Here is a 23,200-nt window from a genome sequence, read left to right as displayed (position 1 = left end):
CTACTTTGATAGGCTATATATTATATTACGGTTTAAAAGTCATCGAAAAATTAACTGCATTCTGCCTGACAGCAAGCATCGCGCAATGAGTTTACCAGCAATCAAAGAGCCCATCCAAGGCGTTATGCCATAACTCCAATACCCACAAGTCCAGTATTACATTATCTCGATTCAAATGGAAAAGCAGAGTCTTCCAGCGAAATTGAAACTTTATATGTCACAAATCTCACCTCAATTATCGAATTTCAATTCATAATGTACCGCTAGTACAAATTCACAAATACATTTTTCATATCACAAACGATGAGAAATGAAGTAATGTGGGAGGCACCAGTGGTGGTCCATATAGCGCAGGGGCGGGCAACATACGGCCCGCGGGCCGGATCTGGCCCGCGACGGGATTTTGTCCGGCCCGCGTACAGTTCCCGTCTTATATGATAATGTGGCCCGCGGCCCCGGTTTGCCAAGATTCCCCACTTCTTCCTTGAGCGTCAGCTTTTAGTAACTGTATGCAAGACCGTAACTGACGCACCCCAAACCCCCGAATCAGGGGGAGCCGAGCTCGAAGGGGGCCAAAATTATTTCGCGACTTTAAATGAATTACGAAGTATTTATTCAACTTTTTTTATCACAAATTCCCGCTGCTCAAGATTTATAGTTGACAATTACTACCCTCATTATTGGGTACCCTTCCCCCAACAAAAATACGCATGATTTATAGAAATGGAGACTGGCGCTGGCCATTACCGCGCCACGACGCACCAAAACATATGAAGTTGTAGGCCATGCTGCAACATCCGACTCCAAGCAGTGTGTCAGGCCGATCAGCAGCAAGAAGACCTAGGCCCTTGCCCTTGTGCTGACCGAAAACTTCGATATATATATATACAACTATAATATATATGTTTAAATGTCCATTGGCGCCTAAATGGCTGGCACCGAATGTTTCTGTCCTGCCGTTCTGAACCCAACAAGACAAATGCCATACAGAGAAAAATTATATTAGCCAGTAAATAAATATCAATTTAAAATCGTGTGCGTCATTTAGTTTAGTAAGTTTGGGCGATTTCAATATCTTTTGACATAGCATTTAACGAAGTCATTATACAAACAGGTCCGCCCGAAGATGTTTAATTATTATTATTTAGGGGCCCTAAATTTTCCAAGACACTTCACCCAACTCTTATATTACCGGTAAATATGATTAGGTGAACAGAGAGAGGATAAAAAATGATGTCAATATATTTGCAATTCCGATCAAATTGACCGATTCAACAATGAATTATGGAAATTTTTGGACGCTCCGCTCGTTTATCGTTTAGGGGGCCCAATATCAACGTTTTGGGGAGAGGGGCTGACGGAGTGCTGTTAGGTTCCTGACTGTATGTTATTATATACGTCTGTGCGCAGCGTACGAGAGTGGCGCTCACGCGCAAGTTCGTCGAAGCGAGAATACTTGCATTATCGGCATTTGCGCTGTGCTCAACCGTATATTAAATTGATATCTTGGTAAATTTGGGGTACCGGGCTTATCGAACGCATTGGAATCTTAATCAAGGATTGCACCAACTGTTAATTGATCAAAGAGAAGCAGGCATGGAAGCGCCTGTATGACGATGCTGTTCTCAAATCCACATTGCCTTCATCATTATCGGCGAGAAATGGCTTTGAAGTGACATTGCCGTCGTTTAAATACATTCATTAAATACGATTTATTCCTTGTATATGTGGATAATGTATCGATTCAGCAATCCGGCCCGCCAAGTACCTAATTTTTCTATATCCGGCCCGCCGACTGGAGAAGTTGCCCGCCCCTGATATAGCGTGTACTTCCCAAATTCCACAAGTTTCGTGGCGACTAATAACTGTCTAATAGTGTGACGCTGCAACTACTCAATTCTTAGTGAGACGCGGATTCCGGATGAAACAGGTCTACTGATTCATGTCGCTGATTTCTGCTAAAGAGCATGGATCTGGGGCCGCAGCGGTGATTGCAAGGATTCTAAAGATTTTAGCTGGACCCGGATCGAAGGGAGAGGAGGATTTTTGATTGGTATGAATGTGGCAAGGCAGACGCTTTGCAAGTTGTCGCATATATGGTCGATGAGTTACTATCATGCTGCTGCCGGAATTGAGCTTAATTTTGTTGCAACGATAAAATATAAGTCATATTCCTTGGGTCGAACTTATTTCTGCGCAGTGTTCGGGTACGCGTGACATATCGCACTTCTATCGATCGGAGTCATGCTCAATTCTAGGATCCGGAATTGGAACCTGTTGTACGAAGCAGCATCGGAGTCGGAGCAGGATATTTGCCCTCTTCGTTTTTCACTGTTGACTTCCAGCGGACTGACTTTTCACCCATTTTCTTCGTTTACATTTTATAGTACCGAAAAACAATCGTCACACGCACATATGTTAATAAGCTGCACGCGCTGTGTATGTTCAGCATGGGTTATACTGCATTTGTCACCAACCTCATCATGATAGTGCGATTGTAGGGTTACGTATGCGAAGACACATCATGCGTGACGTATCGTATTCTGCATATCAGCTAACAAAACAATGTTTACCGTTATTAGGCGAAAACAAGTAACTGACGCTGATTTATGTTGACCTAATATCTGTTAACAGCCAGCGTATTGTGTTGCTAAAACCATCACACTGTCCTATATATCACAATTTGATAACATGACTCTTGGCAGCCTTAGCCAAATAATGCCGACTCCACCAAAATTGTGCAACATCATTAGGCAAATAGCTCGAATATATACTTCAATAACAAACAGTCCCCAACGGTGTTCAAACGGGTATAGTCGTCTTGCAAAGTCTGGTAAAATCAAGGGCTAGCATCAGAAAACAAGGCAATGGGATGCTTCAACGATATCCGACTTTTTGTCGCGTGTTTTGGAATGCTCTTACTAACAGACGTAAGTTCCATTATCTTCTTCGTATCCCGAATCCGAATTACAAATCTTAGACGTTAATCCGAAACTGCAGATCATGGCGGGCGTCATGAAAAAGAGTTCACTCACTACCATTGAAAGAAGGTTCAATCTTCCGAGCACTACCACCGCTCTGCTGGCATCCAGTTTTCAAATAGGAAGCTTAACGACTGTGCTGTTTGCGAGTTACTTCGGTTCTCGTTGGCATAGGTAAGGTCAGCATTGTTGTGTCTTTATATAGCAGTTTTGCCCTAGATTTCTTGAACATTTGAAGCCGTAACACAAATGTATATATATATCTTACGCATATAGTTCACAAATATGTTGGCTTCGATTGCTCAGGAAGCTCGAGCGTTTTAACTTGTAACATTTATACATGATCAATTAATGCTATACTTACTGGCCCAGGGTTATTGTTCTGCTCTGGGGGCGTATCTTCATGGCAGAAGATGCTATGCCAAACACTGATATCATCGCAGGGACTTGGCAACAAAAATTAATAAAACCTTACGTCACAATACTGTAGTGTATATACTGTATTGTATATACTGTATAAACTCGGAACGCAGGGTACAGATGATTGCCCCGTACGGTAATTTTCCGGGGCTATTTGAATGCAAAGGCGTATCATCAGCGTGTAACCCCAGTTGTCAAAGCGGCAAATTGCCACCATCTGGGCTTCACATTCAGTAATTCGGTAGTATAGTCTTCGAATATTGCCAAGGTTATTTCTCCAGTCCTGAGACTCCTCTTAAAATCTTTCCGTCCTACCTGCCCTTACAGCTACAAATCTTACATTCATCATAAATCAGTGCTTTGTATTGCCGCATTTCTTCTGACCATTCAGAATATATTGATATGTTCAAAATGAGGACATACACAATGATTATCGTTTATATAAATATTTCCGATTGCGATACAAGTTATTATAGGAGAAATTATTAAGGGAAATGATGACTGATTGCTAATTGAGTAGTGCACTGTCGTATATAGACCCATACACCGACTTTATCTGGGAACTCATACATCGCCACAACAACACTTTTTAACTCACTCTAAATAATTTTTCAAACTTGAATGCTTACTATCAACATTTAAATTCAAAATATTTTAAATAGTAGTATGGATTTAGGTCAGAGGTCTCAAACACGCGGCCCGCGAGTCCATTTTGTGCGGCCCGCGTCGGCATTTTGGATTTTCAAGTATTCGACATTATTTAACATCCACATATATTTTGTTGGATTTGAGAGCTTGAAATTCACTCCAAAAGTGCCCAAAAACCCTAAGCTGCTCGTCAAACTTCAATATTGCAACACTTTCAAAGGCTGCCGTGCAGTGGCACACCACCTATTATGTTACATCACCTGTTCATGACGATAAAACATGACCCGTTGATGATTTGTGACTAAAAATTGTGATTTCAACTTATCCGCGATCTTCCGTAGGATTACTTGTACTCGGACTGACTAAGGGGTATCGAGAATAAGATGAAAATTACTTGAGTTGAGTCGGTTACAACGTTAAAATTATAGAGAAAGACTTGTGACTTGGAACGCCGTGGGTTGGTGAAGCCATGGACGCAACGAATTATCAAACTGTCATGATGAATACTAATATATAAGAAGGTCGCAACCGGCGTTGCGTAGCGTAACGGATTTGATTATCTATAAGCAAGTCGGTATGTCAACCATTGGCATTATGTTGCCTCTATCCATGTTATTGTCGTCAATTAAATGTGAGGATTGACAAAGTAGTATGTTCGACAGCTGTAACATCAATGGATTGTTAGCCGTTAGGCGATAGGACAATTCTTTACTATGACACAATACTTTATGTTGTTATTTATCTGCTATCCGCTAGATTCAGAATTGTAACGCGACAGCTTCCACGATGTCATGATGCATTTGTCCCTTTGTATTGTATCTGTATCTCAAGTTATGCCAAGTACAACAACAACTTTATTCAAATATTCAAAAATGTTTTTTTTTTCGGGTCAGGCGTGAATATTACGATAGTGCTGTAGACTGTGGAATGCCAGCAGTCTACAAGGTCCCGTTAGATAAGGCATACTTGGAAATACATTGAATACCCCTATTGATGCTGCGGCCCGCGGCATCATAAAAACTAGGAAATTGGTCCGCGAGCACATTTGAGTTTGAGACCTCTGATTTAGGTCCTTACTATTATAGCGGGATTGTATCCATCTATGTATATCTCCGATAGATATGACTCCTGTATATATATCGGATGAATAGGAAACAGTCTCAATCCAACGAATAATGGTGTCCTTGACTTTCAAAGATGCGTATATTTATTTACTATATCTTTCAAATCTATCATTTTTCACATACACCGTTTCATGGTTTCAAGCATCTAGGACTGTTCCTACTATATGTTTTCATTATATACTTGCACAGTATCTGTACATCTCATTCCTAATAGTATAACTATGGCATAGACTTGACAATGTTAAGGAAAAGTCGATCTTATATTCAGACCGAGGACAATATTCATTGGATCGATATTCCTCGTCTTAGGAAACGTGATAGTTACGCTGCCTCAGTTCTTCGGAGGGATATACGAATTCCAAGATATCGCATCCAACGCCTCATCATCCACAAGGGCGAGAATCACGGAATGTGGCTCTCATAAGTAAATATCCATGAATGAATGAATCACATTCTCGAGCAGTAATTAATCAAGAAGCAGAATTCAAAGTTCCAACAGTCAACGTCCATGAGCTGATTCGATGCAACATTTAGTACTACTGAAAAATTGCTTGTTCGTTTATCATTACATAAAGATATACATCTATAGGCCAGGTTAAAAGAGTTATACTTTATTTTGGCAACCTATAATATCTGATGGAAACCTCTGTAATGCTGGGCACAATGATTCATGTGCTTGGATACGAATCTGGTTAATTGTACTGATTGGGGTCGAATAGTTAGAGACGATTTTTTTAGTACAAAAATTATACCATCCCTCCTATTTTATCAACAAAAATTATGGTTTCAATACCATTTCCCCACCTTTGAAGCCATGAAATCTCAATTAGTCGTTTCACAGCATTCAAAACATGCATAGAACCAATAGGGTTGTATTTAACACAAACTGTGTTTTAAAATACTTTGTTTAAAACATGTTTTAAACAAACGTTTCAAACGTTTTATAATATACCATAATTGTGTAAATACTCTCGCAAACATGTATTGTATAGTATGAGCCTGCGGACGATTTGCACCCATAGTATAGTCGACGTCTACGATATGGAGTGGCTGGAACCCTCGCAATCGTCGTTTGTTCGACAGTTATAGAAAGTATAGATATAGATAATTGGTTCGGAATGGGTGCTCTGATGATGATTACCACCGACCGTAAAAATTCTGCATAACGATGCAATCCTGGTTAAAGATATTTTTGGTTTGTTTATGAAAGTGGTCCGAAGCCCTTTTCGTCAATGGAGCCATATTTACCCTATGTTTTCAATTGTGAATATCAATCCACTGTGACGTCACCATTAAAGATTCGTGACGTCATGGCTAGAAAACAAACAAACAAACAATATAAACATGTTTTAAACAGGGGTCATGTTTTAAACATGTTTGTTTTAAATGGATTTTTCTTTTAAATGCAACCCGACGTACAAAGCTACGCACGTTACTGGAAATGACAATTCTGTGCAGTCGGGATCAACCCACAGCATTATCACTATGTGGCCTAAAAGTGCCATATTATCATAACTGGCATTATTATCTTCATGGTCGCATAAAAAGGAACAGATTTAAACTTTCCATGTCAGTCATACTCTTATCACATCATGATGAGCGGTACTAAGCCCTATAGTGCTTTTTTCGTCGGGTCTTTTTCTAGGCTTTTTATCGCCGTAAGAACGGCGACGGCGGGGGAAGAGGAGCCCAGATGAACCTCCGACGGGAATCCAACCGGGCCGCCCGATGCGTAGGCGTTTATCGTTACCACTACGCTATCTCCCCCGTTAAGTGGCAACCTGTTGTGACTCAGACATGTCTGGTGTACGCTATAAGGATATCCGGCTGGAAACTCATTCTGAACACATCCCAGAATATGAACACACCCGATACATTATGTCTGAGTATAGCAATACGGTCCAAACTTACCCCATAGACATGATGTGCAACGTGCTAGCACCTTCCGAGCAAAACCCAGACGTGCCGCAAATACGATGCTCGAGTGGCAAGCAGTCCGAACAAACCCCAAATATACCCAGGAGGCCAAGACATAATGTCTGTCAGTCTTAAAAGGTGCCACACTAAACTGGATGCTGTAGTGTCTTGGCATTGTGGGTAGGAGTCACATGACCGCGGTGCGCGCGTATGCATGAGACTGGTAGTGAAGCGGGGGATAGAGTGAGAGCGGAGTGAATAAAGGATCGGAATAAGACTGCATATACGTGTGATATCGGACACCGGGTAGGATACTACATTTGGCGACGAGGATAACGTGTTCTGAGACAATGGCGGATGAGAATAATCATGAGGATGTTGCAGGAAACTTGGCCGGGGCAGCTAGCACTGTCGAATATAGCGCTAGTCCCATGCCAAAATTTGAGATGACTGGAGATCCCACTGAGATTGCCACCAACTGGAAAAGGTGGAAAAGGGGATTTGGCCTGTACACATCAGTGAAACGCATCACAGCCGATGAAAGGAAAGTCTCGGAATTGCTGCACACAGGTGGCTTCGATTTGCAGGATCTATATTATTCACTAGTCCCAGAGACTGAGGTTAAAACCTATGCCGAGGTGATTGAAAAACTTGACGAGTATTTATTACCGAAAGGCAATGCTGCTTTCGAAAGATACCTCTTCAGGCAAGTGGAACAAAATCCACAAGAAACTATCCATCAGTATGTTTGTAGACTGAAGCAAAAAGCTAAGTCTTGCAATTTTAAAGATGAAGACGAAGCAATATGTGATCAGGTATTGGAAAAGTGTACGGATAGTTCGCTGAAAAGGAAACTGCTTGAGGAAATTACTGCATTAAAACTACCCGATTTATTGCAAATATCTGTAGCGCATGAAGCAGTTACTAGGCACCTTATGACCATGAGTCAGCAAGAAGAGTGTGCTGCCGTAAGTGATGACCGTCACAGTCACACAGGCTCCGGTAGAGGGCGAAAAATTACTCGGTCAAGGCGTAGCAGTGACAGAAAGAGAGTTGATACTTCCGTGCGTTGTTATCGCTGTGACGAAACTGGTCATATCTCGACTGACTGACGGTCGCTGTGGAAAAAAGGGTCATTTTGAAAAGCGCTGCAGATCCAGACGACCGGCATACCGAGTTGAAGAAACGTTCTCTTCAGATGGATCTCGTAACTCGTCAGATGATCAGGAGGACACAATCTGCAATGTGCACAAGGTTCAGAGGAGTAATTCAAAAACTGCCTACTCCACTGAGGTTGGGGGTAAGGATACTAGCAATGGATTTATCGACTTGACATTGGGGGGAGTTAAATTACAAAGACTCATGATTGACAGTGGCTCAGGTGTCAACACAGTGGATAAACCCACATGGAAATACTTGATATCCAAAGGCTTCAGACACAAAGTGGTTAAGAAAGATGGCAATTTGTTTGCTTATGGACAGGATATACCATTGAATGTATGGCGTGTATTCCATGTCCGTGTCAAGTGTAAAGAAACGACGAGATCATGCAAATGTAAGTTTTACGTGATTAATAAACGTGCAAAGCCGCTGTTAGGGAAAAGAGCTGCGGAAGCATTAAATCTGCTGCGAGTTGGACCTCCAACAGATGAGCTAGCTGGAGAAGTTGTACTACAGCAAAAGGACATTCGTGAGAAAATGTTGAAACAATTTCCGGCTGTGTTCAATGGTATTGGCAAGCTGAAGAATTATCAGCTGCACCTGCACATAGATGGTGATGTCAGACCAGTAGCCCAATCTTGCAGGCCTATTCCATATGGCTATCGAGACTTGGTTGCAAGAAAATTGGAGGAGTTGCAGGAACACGGGATAATTGAACCCGTACCGAATAGTCCGACGACTTGGGTATCTCCTTTGCATGTTGTCCCAAAAGCAAATGGGGATGTTCGCCTTTGTGTGGACATGAGGATGGCCAACAAGGCAATTGTGCGAGTGCGTCACCCAATTCCAACTGTGGAAGACGTACTCAATGAACTGTCTGGGGCAAAATTCTTTTCTAAGATTGATCTCAAATGGGGATTTCACCAGATAGAACTTGATGAGGAGTCGAGAGAGATCACAACATTTGTGACCCACGAAGGACTTTTTCGCTATAAAAGGCTCATGTTTGGTATAAGCAGTGCACCCGAGAAGTACAACAAGATTGTAACTGATATGTTGAGAGACTGTTTTGGGGTAAAAAGCATAGCTGATGATTTAATTGTTTTTGGGGCTAGCAAAGAGCAACATGACAAGAACCTGATAGGAGTCCTGAAGAGACTTGAGGATGTGGGGCTGACTGTCAATGCTGATAAATGCACGTTCGGTTTTCGAAAACTCACATTTTTTGGACACGACCTTAGTGCAGATGGAGTTTCTCCCAGTGCAGAGAAAGTGGAGGCGATTAGGAGTGCTAAACATCCTCGGACGGCAGCTGAGGTACGCTCGTTTTTGGGATTGGTTCAGTACTCTTCCAAGTTTTTACCCGATTTCTCACAACTGCTGAGCCTCTGAGGATGCTTACAAGAAAAGGTGCTACCTTCGTGTGGGGGAAGACTCAGAAAAAATCATTCGAGTTACTGAAAGAAATGATTACAAAACCAATGACACTAGGATATTTTCGCAATGACTGCCAAACCAGAATAATAACAGATGCTGGTCCGGCTGGGTTAGGTGGCGTTTTGACACAGCTCCAAGATGGACACTGGAGAGTCATTTCATATGCGTCACGTTGTTTGAGCGAAGTGGAACGCAGATATTCCCAGACAGAAAAGGAGGCTCTGGCAATTGTTTGGGGATGCGAAAGATTCAACCTATATGTGTATGGAAGGAAATTCGAGATTGAAACAGACCATAAGCCTCTCGAGTTCATTTATGGGGCGAAGTCGAAGCCTTCCGCTCGAATTGAAAGATGGGTGCTCCGATTGCAGGGGTATGACTACAAAGTTGTATATCGACCGGGAAAAGGAAATATTGCTGATGCATTGTCACGATTGAATCCGACTAAGCAGAGTGACGATAGTGGATCAAGACAGGATTGGGTACGCGCAGTCGTCAAGGCATCCATGACAGGCACCTTGTCAATAAAGGAGATTGAGGATGAATCTGGAAAAGATGAGGAACTACTTACGTTAAAAGAGTTCATCAAGTCTGGAAATTGGAAAACTTACAAGATTCCAGGATATCTTGGGGTTTTTGAGGAATTATGCGTTTCTGGAAACTTAATATTACGAGGAAATCGCATAATCATACCGAGAAGTCTGCGGCCGCAGATACTGAAAATCGCTCATGAGGGGCACCAAGGTATTGTTAAAACAAAGAATCTCTTGCGCACAAAAGTTTGGTGGCCAAAACTTGACAAAGATGCGGAGAGAATGTGCAGAGCCTGTTATGGCTGTCAAGCAGTTTGTGGATATGCGAAACCTGAACCTATGGAAAGAACTGCTCTACCAACTGGACCATGGCAGGATCTCGCCGCAGATATCCTTGGCCCTATGCCGACTGGAGAGTCTCTTTTTGTAGTAGTCGATTACTACAGCCGGTTCTTTGAAGTCGTCATCTTGAAGACAACTACTTCTTCGAAAATCATCAATGCATTAAATGAGATCTTCGCAAGATTCGGCCTTCCAGTGTCTTTGAAGACTGATAATGGTAGCCAATTTACATCGGAGGAGTTTGAAGACTTCCTTCGTGAATATGGTATACAACATAGAACGTCTCCACCACTCTGGCCACAAGCAAATGGGGAGGTAGAAATACAGAATAAATCCCTTGGCAAGGCGATGAAAGTGGCGCATGCCGAAGGTAAGCGGTGGCAGGAGGAACTGTTTAAATTCTTGCTGGCATATCGAGCTACCCCGCAATCGACGACAGGAGTGAGTCCTGCTCAGCTCATGTTTGGAAGGCAAATTCGCAACAAGCTTCCACAGCTTTTGGGAGAAGCCAAACAAACGGATGAGGAAATCCGTGACAGAGATTGGCAACGTAAAATGAAAGGGAAAATGGAAGCTGATGCAAAACGTGGAGCTGTGAAGTGCAACATATTGCCTGGAGACAAAGTTCTACTAAAGAATGACAAGCAAGGAAAGCTGGAACCGAGATTTCGAATTTCACCTTACACTGTGAAAACACGGTGCGGTCAAGAGCTGACTTTGGAATCTAGCGATGGAGTTCGATGTCAAAGAAATAGTTCATTTGTAAAGCCTCTTGTGCAGTTGGAAGAAGATGTAGAGAACGGTCCAGCGAATGATTCTGGAATGAACGACTCTGTGGACGAAGGAACTCCTAGTAATAACATGCCTGCAACAGAACAGCCTCCGGTGCCGGTACAGCCATCTCGGGCGATGCCAAAGAGACATCCGAGAAGGCCTATCAAGTACAAAGACTACGTTTGCGGCAGTGTTTGGTATAGGAGGGGACACAAGTATGGGTAGCTGATTTGTATCCGCCATTTATGCACGTCATTGTAGGGAACTGAGGTGAGCCTAGCGCCCTCGGGTAAAGACCGTGAAGGTCTGTAGATCTTTCATATTGTTTTGAGGTTGTATTGTATGTTTCCTTGATATTGCTTTCCTCGAAGAAGGAAAGAGAATGTAGTGTCTTGGCATTGTGGGTAGGAGTCACATGACCGCGGTGCGCGCGTATGCATGAGACTGGTAGTGAAGCGGGGGATAGAGTGAGAGCGGAGTGAATAAAGGATCGGAATAAGACTGCATATACGTGTGATATCGGACACCGGGTAGGATACTACAGATGCCATGCCAGGGCGTGTAAAACGGTCCACATAAGCCAGACAACGAGATTGCGGTATACATTGTGTACATCTTTCCGACAACTTTCATTATGATCCTTATGTTCATTAGTTTCATTATCTGAAATAAGGCACCCGATAAGGATGGTATGGAATATATAGCGTCTATACTTGGTCCTTTCGACATCCTTCTAACTGTATGTCCTCCTTTTCAAGAAATCTAAAACGTCCTACGAGGACACTCAAATGTCATCCTTTATAGCTTTAAGTCTAAGTCATATGATCGTAGACAACTATGCCATAATAGCCGTGAAATTTAGATTTAGACGGCAAGGTTGACTAAAAAAGAAATTAAAAGATCATCTGCAACTGATTAGTGATTATACGTGAGGAAGGGTCTTTCGGGAGTCGAGTCGGAAAATAACCTTTTTTCAGTCAACCTATCAATATTAGCAGTGAAATGTTCAAGATTACCGTATGCTACTTCACCTTTTCTGACTTGTAAAAAGTGTTCCCTTTTTGGGATCTCAGAATATGGTAATTCTAATTAGATTGCATTGTGTCTTGTGTATCGCATTGTACATTGTGTGCCTTGTGCGCAGAGTTTATTGTATTGTATTTTAGCAGCAGGCCGTCCAGATCTCAAAAATCAGCATTTCCTTTTTCTAGCGACAGCAGCGACATGGCTGAAATACACTGCAATGAAGAAAATAACCCAACGAACAACCTATACATTCTCTTGGTAGTTGGTATGATGATAAACGGAGTGGGGGGATCGGCTCTGCAGCCGCTTGGGATGTCGTACATTGATGATTTTGCACACAAACGAAATTCTCCAATTTACCTCGGTATGAAACTAGTCAACGTGACACGAGTTGTTCAACATCGCGATTACTACATAACGTGAACTCATTATGACATATATTCCAACGTCATTAGGTATTCCATATCCAGTTTTAGTGAGAATGGGAAATAACTTGTTTATCGATTTATACTTGAACAATTTTCTGGTGTTTTTGCTTTACGAAATATTTGCATTTCACTGCAATTAATATTCGTATTACTTTTGATGTTAACGATCATAATAATGATTTCTTAGCACAATATGCTCAGTTCCCCTTCTATCCCGGTTAACAGGCTTGACGAAAGCGATCGCTTTAGTGGGACCGATGATGGGGTACGTTGTTAGCTCGTTCGTTCTGAAGTTATGGGTGGACATCGGGTGGGTGGAGATTTGTAAGTATCCCATATCTTTCGCGTATTGATAATAGCGATGGCAACTTTAAATAATTTTAGCCACAATAAATATCACCCCAACCCATCCGAGTTGGGTTGGTGCCTGGTGGCTTGGTTTACTGATTTGCACTTCCGGTATCGCAATTACCATGATTCCATTTCCATATTTTCCAAAGAAGATGCAGAAGCAAAAGTACAAAGTAAGGTATTAAATTTTTACAAATACGAGGTTTATGTTATTATAAAATCAAGGGGAAAAGTACCGACGAACACACTGACGAACTGGATGAAAAGCCATCGAAAAGGGACAAAGATGATAACGAATCAGCACAAACAGGTTCGGCCCTTAGTCGAGAAAAGAAGTAAGTGAAAAGATGATTTTCCAATGCGTTGATATCAGGATTCCACGCAATTATAATGCTTATTTGTCATATGTGCCATGTCTCAATTCAATGGATGGGGATTTGTATTTATAGAAAATTCATCGCAACCATGACGTCACTTCTGAAGAATCATTTCTTTCATTTGATCTTGCTGAAAATGTACTTGGGCAATTTGGCTTTTGTTGGAATCGCTAACTTTTTCCCGAAATACCTCGAAGTGGCCTTCGGTGTGTCGGCATCCAAAGCAAGTCTCTTGACAGGTAAATCAACCTTGCAATGAGACGGAATAATAACGACACACGGGTATAGCGTATTCTACTGTGCTACCGTAAATGAGTTAAAGCAGTCTAGCCATAAAGTGGCTCTCAAACGCCGGTCCATGGCAAGTTTCCTGCCGGTTCGTTAAATATATTAGAATTTTATATCTCAATGTATGCTTGTCAATTAATTATATAAATAAAACATCAAATTTTAAATTGATTCAGAGATTTGGAGCATATTTCTGGGCATTGATCTCGTAATTGACCAGTTCATGGTCTACTTTCGGCGTATAGCCTACACAGAGGTGGTCAGTAACTAAGTACTTCTACTTTTTCGAAGTACTCAAGTAGTTTTCTTCTACTTCTGGTACTTACTCAAGTAGATCTGATTTTCGCTACTTCTACTTCTACTTGGTAATATTTTGTGATCTACTTACTTACTTTTCGCTATTTTCAGTTTGTCAAGTAGAAGTAGTTCAATCTTCCAATTAGGAAGATAGCCTGAGATATTTCGGGGCTGTTTTCACGGAGTGTCAACATTGAATTTTCATAAAAGTTGAGTAAAGCTCAGAATTTTCGTCGCGCTTCGCGCGCAGTGGATACGTAGTTACCATCAGTTTCAAGCGTTATGATGAGCCATATATACTGTGATTAATTATTTCATATGGGCGAAGGGTGACAATGTGGTGTGAACGCGGGAATATTTAGATATATAGTTCTAGATATCCCTGTGTGAACGGAACCACGCCGACCCACTATTTAAATTTTATTCATCGATACTAATATGATTTCACGAAAGTATCGATGAATATAATTTAGGTATAGCGGGTTGGCGTGGTATCTAAATATTCACGCGTTCACACCACATTGTCGCCCTTCGCCCATATGAAATAATTCATCACAGATATATATGGCTCATCATAACGTTTGAAACTGATGTTTCGCAATCTAGCATTTACTTGTCATATCGTAATCTAGCATGTCCATGGCGCGTACTAACCTGGAAAAGTGGACTCTGACTTTTTTCAGCTTTAAACCTGTTTTAGCATACCACCTTTTAAAATGTCTGGACAAAAGGCATGAAAAACGTGTTCCGCTTTTAGAAGTAGTATTTATGTTTCACTTTCAATTCCCAGTATCATATACTTTGAGTTATAATTAGTATCAGTTCTTTTGTCTGGATAACATACATGTTGAAGTATAAAAGCAAGTGTAGTAATGCCTTTAATTTCCGGAAATAAAGCTACACAATATGGCATTTTCACGGTCCACCATATTTTTTATTAACGTTTACTAATCGCGCAAAGTGTTTACACCGTATCCTATACAACTTCTCCGTATTGCTCTTCGACTAAACTACGGGCCTTATAATATGGGTGATGGCGCCATACCATGCTATTTTCTAAAATGTGCTGTTCGAGAAAACAGCGGATAAGTATCACATTTCCATATCAATCCTCATCCCATGATCCCATGAGGTGGAAGAATGCTTATGCTATCGAAAATTGGATACCTGCTGGTATACATCAATATGAATCAAGCTCGTCACCTTTCGCAGCTTTATTTTCACCTTTTTGCAATCCATTTGAACGAATTAGGATCGTTTTCACAACTATACTTACTTACTTGAGTACTTTTAAAGTCAGTCAATTCTACTTCTACTTCAAGTAGTTTTAGGGTGCTTATGGAAGAAGTACTTCTACTCGTACTTGAGTAGATTTTTTCGTCGCTACTTCTACTTCTACTTGAGTAGCTTTCTTGACTACTTTGACCACCTCTGAGCCTACATCGCAATAATGCAAATGTTGTGAAAATTTTTTAAAAGTAGCCTAAAATTCGTTTCGGATAAGTTACAGGTGAAACTTCGGTCTTGATTAAATTCGGAAAAAGCAATTAAGCGACTCACGGTAGTATAATGGAGGCTCTAGTTCTAGCAAACAGCAAAGTCGCATTTCTTTCAAAGGAAATCGTACAATCACCGGCACGAGTAGTCTTTACTTCGAGAGCTTCGCCTTGCAGAAAATTCAATAGAATCGCGAATATATATCTAATATCAAAAATTCAGCAATGAGGAATGTTTCCAGTGTAAATTTGAGTTGTACACATTTATGCGCTTAAATTTAGGATTCATTTATTTCTATTCTGGATGGTTCACCAGGCCGCAGCATTTAATTGAAGTTTTACCGGTCCGCGACGTCAAAAAGGTTGGGAACCGCTAATTACTTTGTGAAGCTGTGCCTATGCTATGTAATTGGTTGGATTTAAGATAATATCGACGAACACACAGTAAATATAATGCATATATTGTTAGGGGTTATAAATATACCCGCCGTCATCGTCGGAACACTGATAGGAGCTTTCACGATGAAACGATGCAACGTTGGCACCGTGGGTGCCACGCGAATGATTGCAGTCGCCACTTTTCTTGCCTCGGCTTGCATAGCCCCTCTGCTATTCATCGGCTGCGACACGATTGACATCAGCGGTATCACAACGCCGTACGAAAATGGGTAGGTCCGACCTAATTGTGCAATTTGCATAAGTCGACAGACCTGGAGTTACAGCGTCTTTCAATATATTTATGTTAAGGACATACGACAATCTTCCTGCAGTCGAAAGCGCATGTAATGCAAACTGCGGATGTGACAGCGGTACCTACGCTCCGGTATGCGGATCAGACGGTGTGTCGTATATATCTCCATGCCATGCTGGCTGTGTAGGAGCGGAGTATGATGCGTCTGGATTGACACAGGTGTGTTGTATCATCATCATCATTTATTACCATTTTTATCAAATCGTTACACCACACGATTGCAATATAATGAAAAGATAGGAGCGTGCCTAAACGACTTGTAGTAGTCTTTTAATCAGACATCAACCTTGGCCTACTGCGTGTAAATAAGAGGCATGCACACTGGATAAAAGAAAGGCTAACATAAAAGTAAGTGTGTAAATTCCAGGGCAGGGACGTCGTCACCATAGGCTGGTTGATCATCAATAGAATATTTCGTTATGAACTGCCACACACTGCATAGACAAGGATGACATAATTATACTGATCCTAGGGTCACCATATTTTGGAATTCGGGAAGGAGGACACTTTTACAAATCATAAAAGTGCGACTACCAATTTGTACTGGGAAATCTTGTTGTGTTGACTAAAAAAGGTCATAACTCCTGAATAACCCGCTCGAACGTCCGCGCTACAGATTTCGGGACATCAGGTAACCCGAGCTTATCCCGGTACCAGAATTGTCTATCTTTTTATTTCCACGAGATCATGGATCGATTAATCCGACGCCATGTTGCAAGTAGCGGGTGTAGCCGTTCAGTCGTAGTCTTCGCTATCTAACTGCTGAATGCGGCTAAGTTACTTCAGGTTCGACTGGATCCAGAGACACATTGCAGATTCGACGGATATATTACAACGAAGGCAGGCACAATAAACACATCAATACTTCCAATCCAATCCAAGACTTAACACAGTAACAACTCCACACAAAGATACTCCAAGACAAACTCCATACCAAGACCAACTCCAATCCAACTACATACCAAAGACTCAACTTCAATCACTTCCTCTTTCCCAATACCGCATGCTACCTTACGCATGACTGGTCTTGCAACCAGATAGTCCGGAGTCACTATGGCTCCGGAACCAAGCGGTTACACATCCCCGTTCCCAAGTTGAGTGATCTAGTAGCAAAGATCACTCACAAGCGACAAGAAGGAGCAGAAATAAAACAAACAAAAAATGACTATAAAAATGCAAAGAGTATAAAAATTGGCAAGAATATGTACAAAGAAATAGAATCAAGCAAGGCCTGTTACAACGTCCTACAACCACCAATAATACAATACATTCGTGAGATCTACCAAGAACACAAAGGCCACCATAATACCTCCAAAAGTTCACTCAACTGTCAACAATACATAACAACTGACACAATCCACCAACAATGTAAAAGCAACCATTTGCCACAACATAACACCATGTGCTAAAACCAAGCCAATTACAGAAACATAACAAGAGGTATCAATACCCGTAAACGATAGCCGTTCATTATCAAATCAAGGTCACAGTTCCAACATCTCAACATCAGGGACGAAGTCCAAGTCCGCTGTCAAATCCCAATGTACCACCATCTCATTCGAACATCTCTCAAAGTAAAAGTTTTACGGTGCGAGGGCTCCTTTATATTCACATCGACACGTTCAATGGCCATCTCACAGTCCATCAACGACTCGAAAGTTCCAAGTATATCCGATACGTTTACTTCTCTACCAACCAAGCCCTTGTTTCGAATTGACGAAGCCACTGTAGCACTTTCACCTCCACAATCCTCAGCCAATTGTTCCTCTATCAAACAGTCATCCATCACACTTCTTTCTTCCCCATGAACATCATCATTCATCTTGTCACCCGACTTCAATGGTGCCATGACTACCATCTCGGATACAACATCATCAACAACAGGCGCAGTAACAGTTTCTTCAGACACTGAATCCATTTTGCTCTCACATGCCAACACATCATCAACGATTTCCTCTACATGCGGTTTTTCAAAATCCTCTTCCAAGGTCACATCAACAACAGAGTTTTCAACAGATGAGCATACCGAAACATGTTCTAAGCCACCACGTGCCACATTATCCATTTTCCCAACAGCACGAGTGTCCAATAACTTCACAATTTGTCGTGCTTCCTTCCCAAGCATTCCTTTTGCTAACTTCTTAAAAAACCGTGCAAGTGCAACTTCTTCTTTCCTCTTCAATAAATGTCTTGTTCCAAGTCCACCGCATCCGTCTCCTACTGCAAGCGGCATCTCTCTACCGGATCCAGCATCAGGGTGCGTGCTCGCCATTTGTAGCCGTTCAGTCGTAGTCTTCGCTATCTAACTGCTGAATGCGGCTAAGTTACTTCAGGTTCGACTGGATCCAGAGACACATTGCAGATTCGACGGATATATTACAACGAAGGCAGGCACAATAAACACATCAATACTTCCAATCCAATCCAAGACTTAACACAGTAACAACTCCACACAAAGATACTCCAAGACAAACTCCAAACCAAGACCAACTCCAATCCAACTACATACCAAAGACTCAACTTCAATCACTTCCTCTTTCCCAATACCGCATGCTACCTTACGCATGACTGGTCTTGCAACCAGATAGTCCGGAGTCACTATGGCTCCGGAACCAAGCGGTTACACGGGTGCTACATATTATGCTGACCGACGTAGTTGTATCAAATCGGATAAGAACCAATGCTGTTGTGATATTCTTGACCCACAGCAATGATTTACGAGTGTAAAAACACGTCTGTCATTGGATTGCGTGAACTTTGTTCAGCATTATGATGATGATTATGTAACGCTCGAATGGATTCGATCAGGTATTGGAAAATCCGAGACCGAAGAATCCACGTGTGTTAATCTCGGTAAAAAATACCTGTTAATTCTGAAATTGGGCCAGGCCTATAGCTACACCAAAAACGATCAAATACTGGTCACAGGTCATACCCATGTGCCTGAACCGGAGTGCGATCATGTCGATCGAGTCTGTTACGTAACACGTGCTGTTTGCGGATGCGGCATCGCAAACATCGCAAACATCGAAAGCATATATGCACAGTACACACACTGCACAGGTAAACCGGAATAAGTTGATCGTCTTGTACCAATACACTTGACTTATTTATCGTCAAAACTATGGTTCAATGAACTGATTGTCAGATGTTATCTATTAAATATTATTGATTCCGTTCATCTATCGCAGGGGTGGGCAAACTACGGCCCGCGGGCTGCATGCGGCCCGCAACACCGTTCTGTGCGGCCCGCGAGAGTCCAAAGAAACTTAATAAAGATATTTATAAAATGCGTACTAAAAATCGAATTATTGCATGACTTGAATAAACTTTTTCTTAGTATATTTCACCATGATAATTGTAAGGCAGTGGGTCTCAACCTGGGGGACGCGTGGCCCTTGAGGTCATCAAAGCATCTGAAGGGGATCGCGAAGCTGAGCTCAAATGAAAAGTTTTTCGCGTTTCGCGCGATTTACTTCCAATTCATAATTATTGCTCTGTATTTATTATGAATTTCATATTTCAAAATCTCTCATCAATAGTAGTAACCTCCCATGCCACCAAACTATCCCTTAGGTTTGCTACAGCATCCTAGTTGCGTTTTGTGATATGACGATAAGGTGGCGCGAAATCTACACATATAGTAGAAGCGTGTTTGAAGCTAACATGGTTATGATGCTGTCAGCATTGTGTGTCCTGGAACTGAACCTTAAGCGGAATTAGTAAATCTATGAACAGATCACTGCTCACAGATTTAAATTTCAATCCTGTTTTAAGAATCGGGACAACAGACTTTCATCTCTATAGTTTTGATAAATTGGTTATTGAGGTCGACCAGCCTATGAAAAATCTCGCTATTGTTTCTGGCGCGTGTACGATATCATCATAGCAATGTTTGTTTTGTTTCAAATTAGCATATATATTATCTCCATGTCCTCACTATATAATCAAATACCAGCAACATTGCGTTTTGGTTTAAGATCTCAATTTTATATAGTGCGGCCCGCGAATGGATTCAGATGTTGAATGCGGCCCTCGAGCTCAAAAGTTTGCCCACCCCTGATCTATCGGGTGTTTGTTAATCAGGGTGACAAGTCTAAAACTTTTGGGAAACACAATAACTGATTGACGGCGGTCTTATCCTAAAAGTGACTCACATAAAATATACATTTGATAGTGTTTCAATTGACGAAAGCCTGTTGGAATTTTATTAAGATATGGAGGTGAAAATCTTTCCAAATTTACACATTGCAAGTCCCTCCCTGTACCGATTCCTGACGTCTAAAACATGTCGTCAACCTATACGTCATATTACTGAATAAACCCCAGATTCTAAAGGCGCCGAATAAGAAAAATAAGGCCCCCATTCTCGCTTCCTTAGTCTTCAGCTTCCCATCAAGTGCTACTCAGAATTAGAATGTCCTGAATTTTAGATTTCAACGGCGCCCGACCATGTTTACCCTATTTTCTCGTGGGCCCTGAGCTTTGCGATTGTCCCCACCCCCAAGCCCGGTTGAGAAACGCTACTGCATTGTAAGGATAGCGAGAGTACGTAAATGCTCGCACCAACCTTCGATTTAATCGACGATATCTTAAGGTTGCAATTTCAAAATCAACTGTTTTCAATTTCGGTAGACTAACTTTTATGATTTGTCAAAAGTGTCTTCCTTTCCGGATTCCAGAATATGGTAACCCTATGATATCTTTATATTCCCTTAAATTATCTTAAGAACTTCACGGAATGCAGCTGCATTGCTGCTACCAGGGAGTCTGTATCCTGGGCTAAACCAGAAAGGTGCCAACTGTCCAATTGTGGAGATCTCGTGTTTGTTGCGCTAGCATTCAAGTCTGCCGCTAGTCTCTTCGCCGGAATCGCGGCCACGCCGATGTACATTGTCATGCTCAGGTAGTACACCAAAGAGTTGTGCATGTCCAACATTACATGGATTGGTTCGCAAAACCACTGTTATTGCAGATCTGTTCAGGTGGATCAGAAGTCCCTGGCGATTGGCTTGTACCTCGTTATCATCAGGGTGTTGTGTTGGATCCCAGGCCCGATAATTTACGGTGCATTCATCGACTCGGCGTGCTTATATTGGGGAATGAAGCCGTGCTCAGACAGAGCGTATTGCAAGGTATTATGGAACCAGGGGATGTATTTGTTGTAGTCTAAATTCGTCGCGCATTTTCCGCACAGTAGAGTTTGGTATATTTACACGCACGTAATATATTGGACGGACATTGGAATATGGTCAGATTACCCAACGACTGTTTTTGGCAGAGTGCGATCGACATTTTTGATACAAATGTCGCAAAAGGTCACTCACCACTGTCGCTCCACCATAATTATTCCACAATTTCACACCTGCGTCTAATTACCAACGCATCCGCATTTTAGGTATATGACAACAAGGCTTACCGGCACAGATTCTACGGTATGATCGTCCTGTTCAATATATTATCCTGTATGGTGGCGATCGCATTATATTACGTGGCAAAACGAGTGCAGAAAAAGGAGAAGAGGGATAGCACCGATGTCCCGCTGAAGGATGAGAACCTAAACGGAGTGGAAACGAAAGATGACCCAGATGTCGAAGAAAAATTGATGTAAACAGGAAATCGCAATTGACTTGTAGTTGCCGTCGGGTGACGCCCGCGTGCTGGCTTCGAAGTGAACTTGCAGGAAATCTTGCATCTGACACATTCTGACGGCTTTCAGCGCTGACAATTTTCACCTAGCACGTAGCGGAATTCACGTTAATCCCCCGGTTTATGATGTCTAATATCTTTTTACCAAATTATGGGAAATGCGCAGTCATTTTTCTGTCTTGCAGACATATGAACGAAGTTTCAAGTTTATGTAGCATTTCTGTCTCTCTGGCATCGTGAAATGTATATCAGAAACCAATTTTTCATGGTAGACTTGACCCGGGTAATAGGTATCACGGAATGAATTTTGATGCACTAAAATAAACGCCCCTCATTTTTGCTTACGTGTATGATATAGGTATCAGGTTGAGGCCAGGTCGTCAACGACAGCCGAAAATATTAGTTCATAGAATGCGATAATTGTTCTACTGGCAGATAGTTACGATTACGATTACTGGTACCGTTACGATCGCAGTGTTATAAATTGGACGATACAACATCTGCCAAATGATGATATACGCGGATGGGCTTAGCCCAGAGATAAGCAACTTACGGCCCGCGACTGCTTTTTGTACGGCCCGCGAACTATGTCTCAGGCAATATGGGTTTAATAATGATGATAAAATTGCTTGAAAAATCTAATAACTGCAAAGTCCTAATTGACCTTTTTTAATCTGTCTAATGTACCTAAGATGAGGTATATTCCTGTTGCAGTCGGCCTTATGTCGGGTTAGATTCTAGGTACAACAGCCCGACAGCGGCGACCGCGTATAAACTACAGTCGTTAATCCTTCCGTTGCTACACATTACAATACGTGACTTTTACTTTACGTCTACCTATGTATAGGGTTGCATTTAAAACGAACCGTGTTTTAAAACACTTTGTTTAAAACATCTTTTGAACAGTGTTTTAAAATAAGGCCTTTGAAAAAAAATATATATTGTTTTTTTTAAGCTGTAAAATTATGCCATAATTGTGTCAATACTTTACAAAAACATGTTGTATAAGCCTGCGGACAATTACCACCCAATGTAGCCGACGTATATCGATATGGGATGGTTGGAACCCTCAAAATAGTCGGTTCAACAGCAATAGTACATATATTTCGTCAATGTCAATCCACTATGACGTCATAATTGAATATTCGTGACGTTATGGTTTTAAAAAACAATCATAATAAACAATAAAAAGCATGTTCT

The 23,200-nt window shown here is 41.6% G+C and overlaps 2 protein-coding genes across 2 annotated transcripts; both read left to right on the top strand.

The window, feature by feature from the left end:
- Positions 1–1,933: 1,933 nt before the first annotated feature.
- LOC145456081 (solute carrier organic anion transporter family member 2A1-like) lies at positions 1,934–22,340 on the top strand. Its single transcript, XM_080334122.1, has 13 exons — positions 1,934–2,930; positions 3,001–3,155; positions 5,442–5,597; positions 12,549–12,727; positions 13,017–13,115; positions 13,176–13,315; positions 13,368–13,477; positions 13,592–13,758; positions 16,070–16,268; positions 16,348–16,510; positions 21,082–21,257; positions 21,327–21,486; positions 21,750–22,340. Exons 1-13 carry the CDS (start codon positions 2,868–2,870, stop codon positions 21,960–21,962), a joined length of 1,980 nt encoding a protein of 659 aa, XP_080190248.1. The 5' UTR covers positions 1,934–2,867; the 3' UTR covers positions 21,963–22,340.
- LOC145456082 (uncharacterized) lies at positions 7,254–8,202 on the top strand. Its single transcript, XM_080334123.1, has one exon. It carries the CDS (start codon positions 7,441–7,443, stop codon positions 8,200–8,202), a length of 762 nt encoding a protein of 253 aa, XP_080190249.1. The 5' UTR covers positions 7,254–7,440.
- Positions 22,341–23,200: the final 860 nt, after the last annotated feature.

The sequence above is a fragment of the Botryllus schlosseri genome, chromosome 14 (assembly GCF_051294905.1).
Source record: "Botryllus schlosseri isolate E-star chromosome 14, Bs_hap1, whole genome shotgun sequence".
In the NCBI taxonomy this organism is placed as follows: Eukaryota; Metazoa; Chordata; class Ascidiacea; order Stolidobranchia; family Styelidae; genus Botryllus; species Botryllus schlosseri.
This window is presented reverse-complemented; position numbering and strand designations above follow the sequence as displayed.

Excerpts from the sequence above, each read along its gene's own strand:
- LOC145456081 (XM_080334122.1), top strand. The coding sequence starts at position 2,868 with ATGGGATGCTTCAACGATATCCGACTTTTTGTCGCGTGTTTTGGAATG. Across the intron at positions 3,156-5,441 it reads TTCGGTTCTCGTTGGCATAG|ACCGAGGACAATATTCATTG; the intron begins GTAAGGTCAGCA and ends TCTTATATTCAG. Across the intron at positions 21,258-21,326 it reads ATGTACATTGTCATGCTCAG|ATCTGTTCAGGTGGATCAGA; the intron begins GTAGTACACCAA and ends CTGTTATTGCAG.
- LOC145456082 (XM_080334123.1), top strand. The coding sequence starts at position 7,441 with ATGGCGGATGAGAATAATCATGAGGATGTTGCAGGAAACTTGGCCGGG.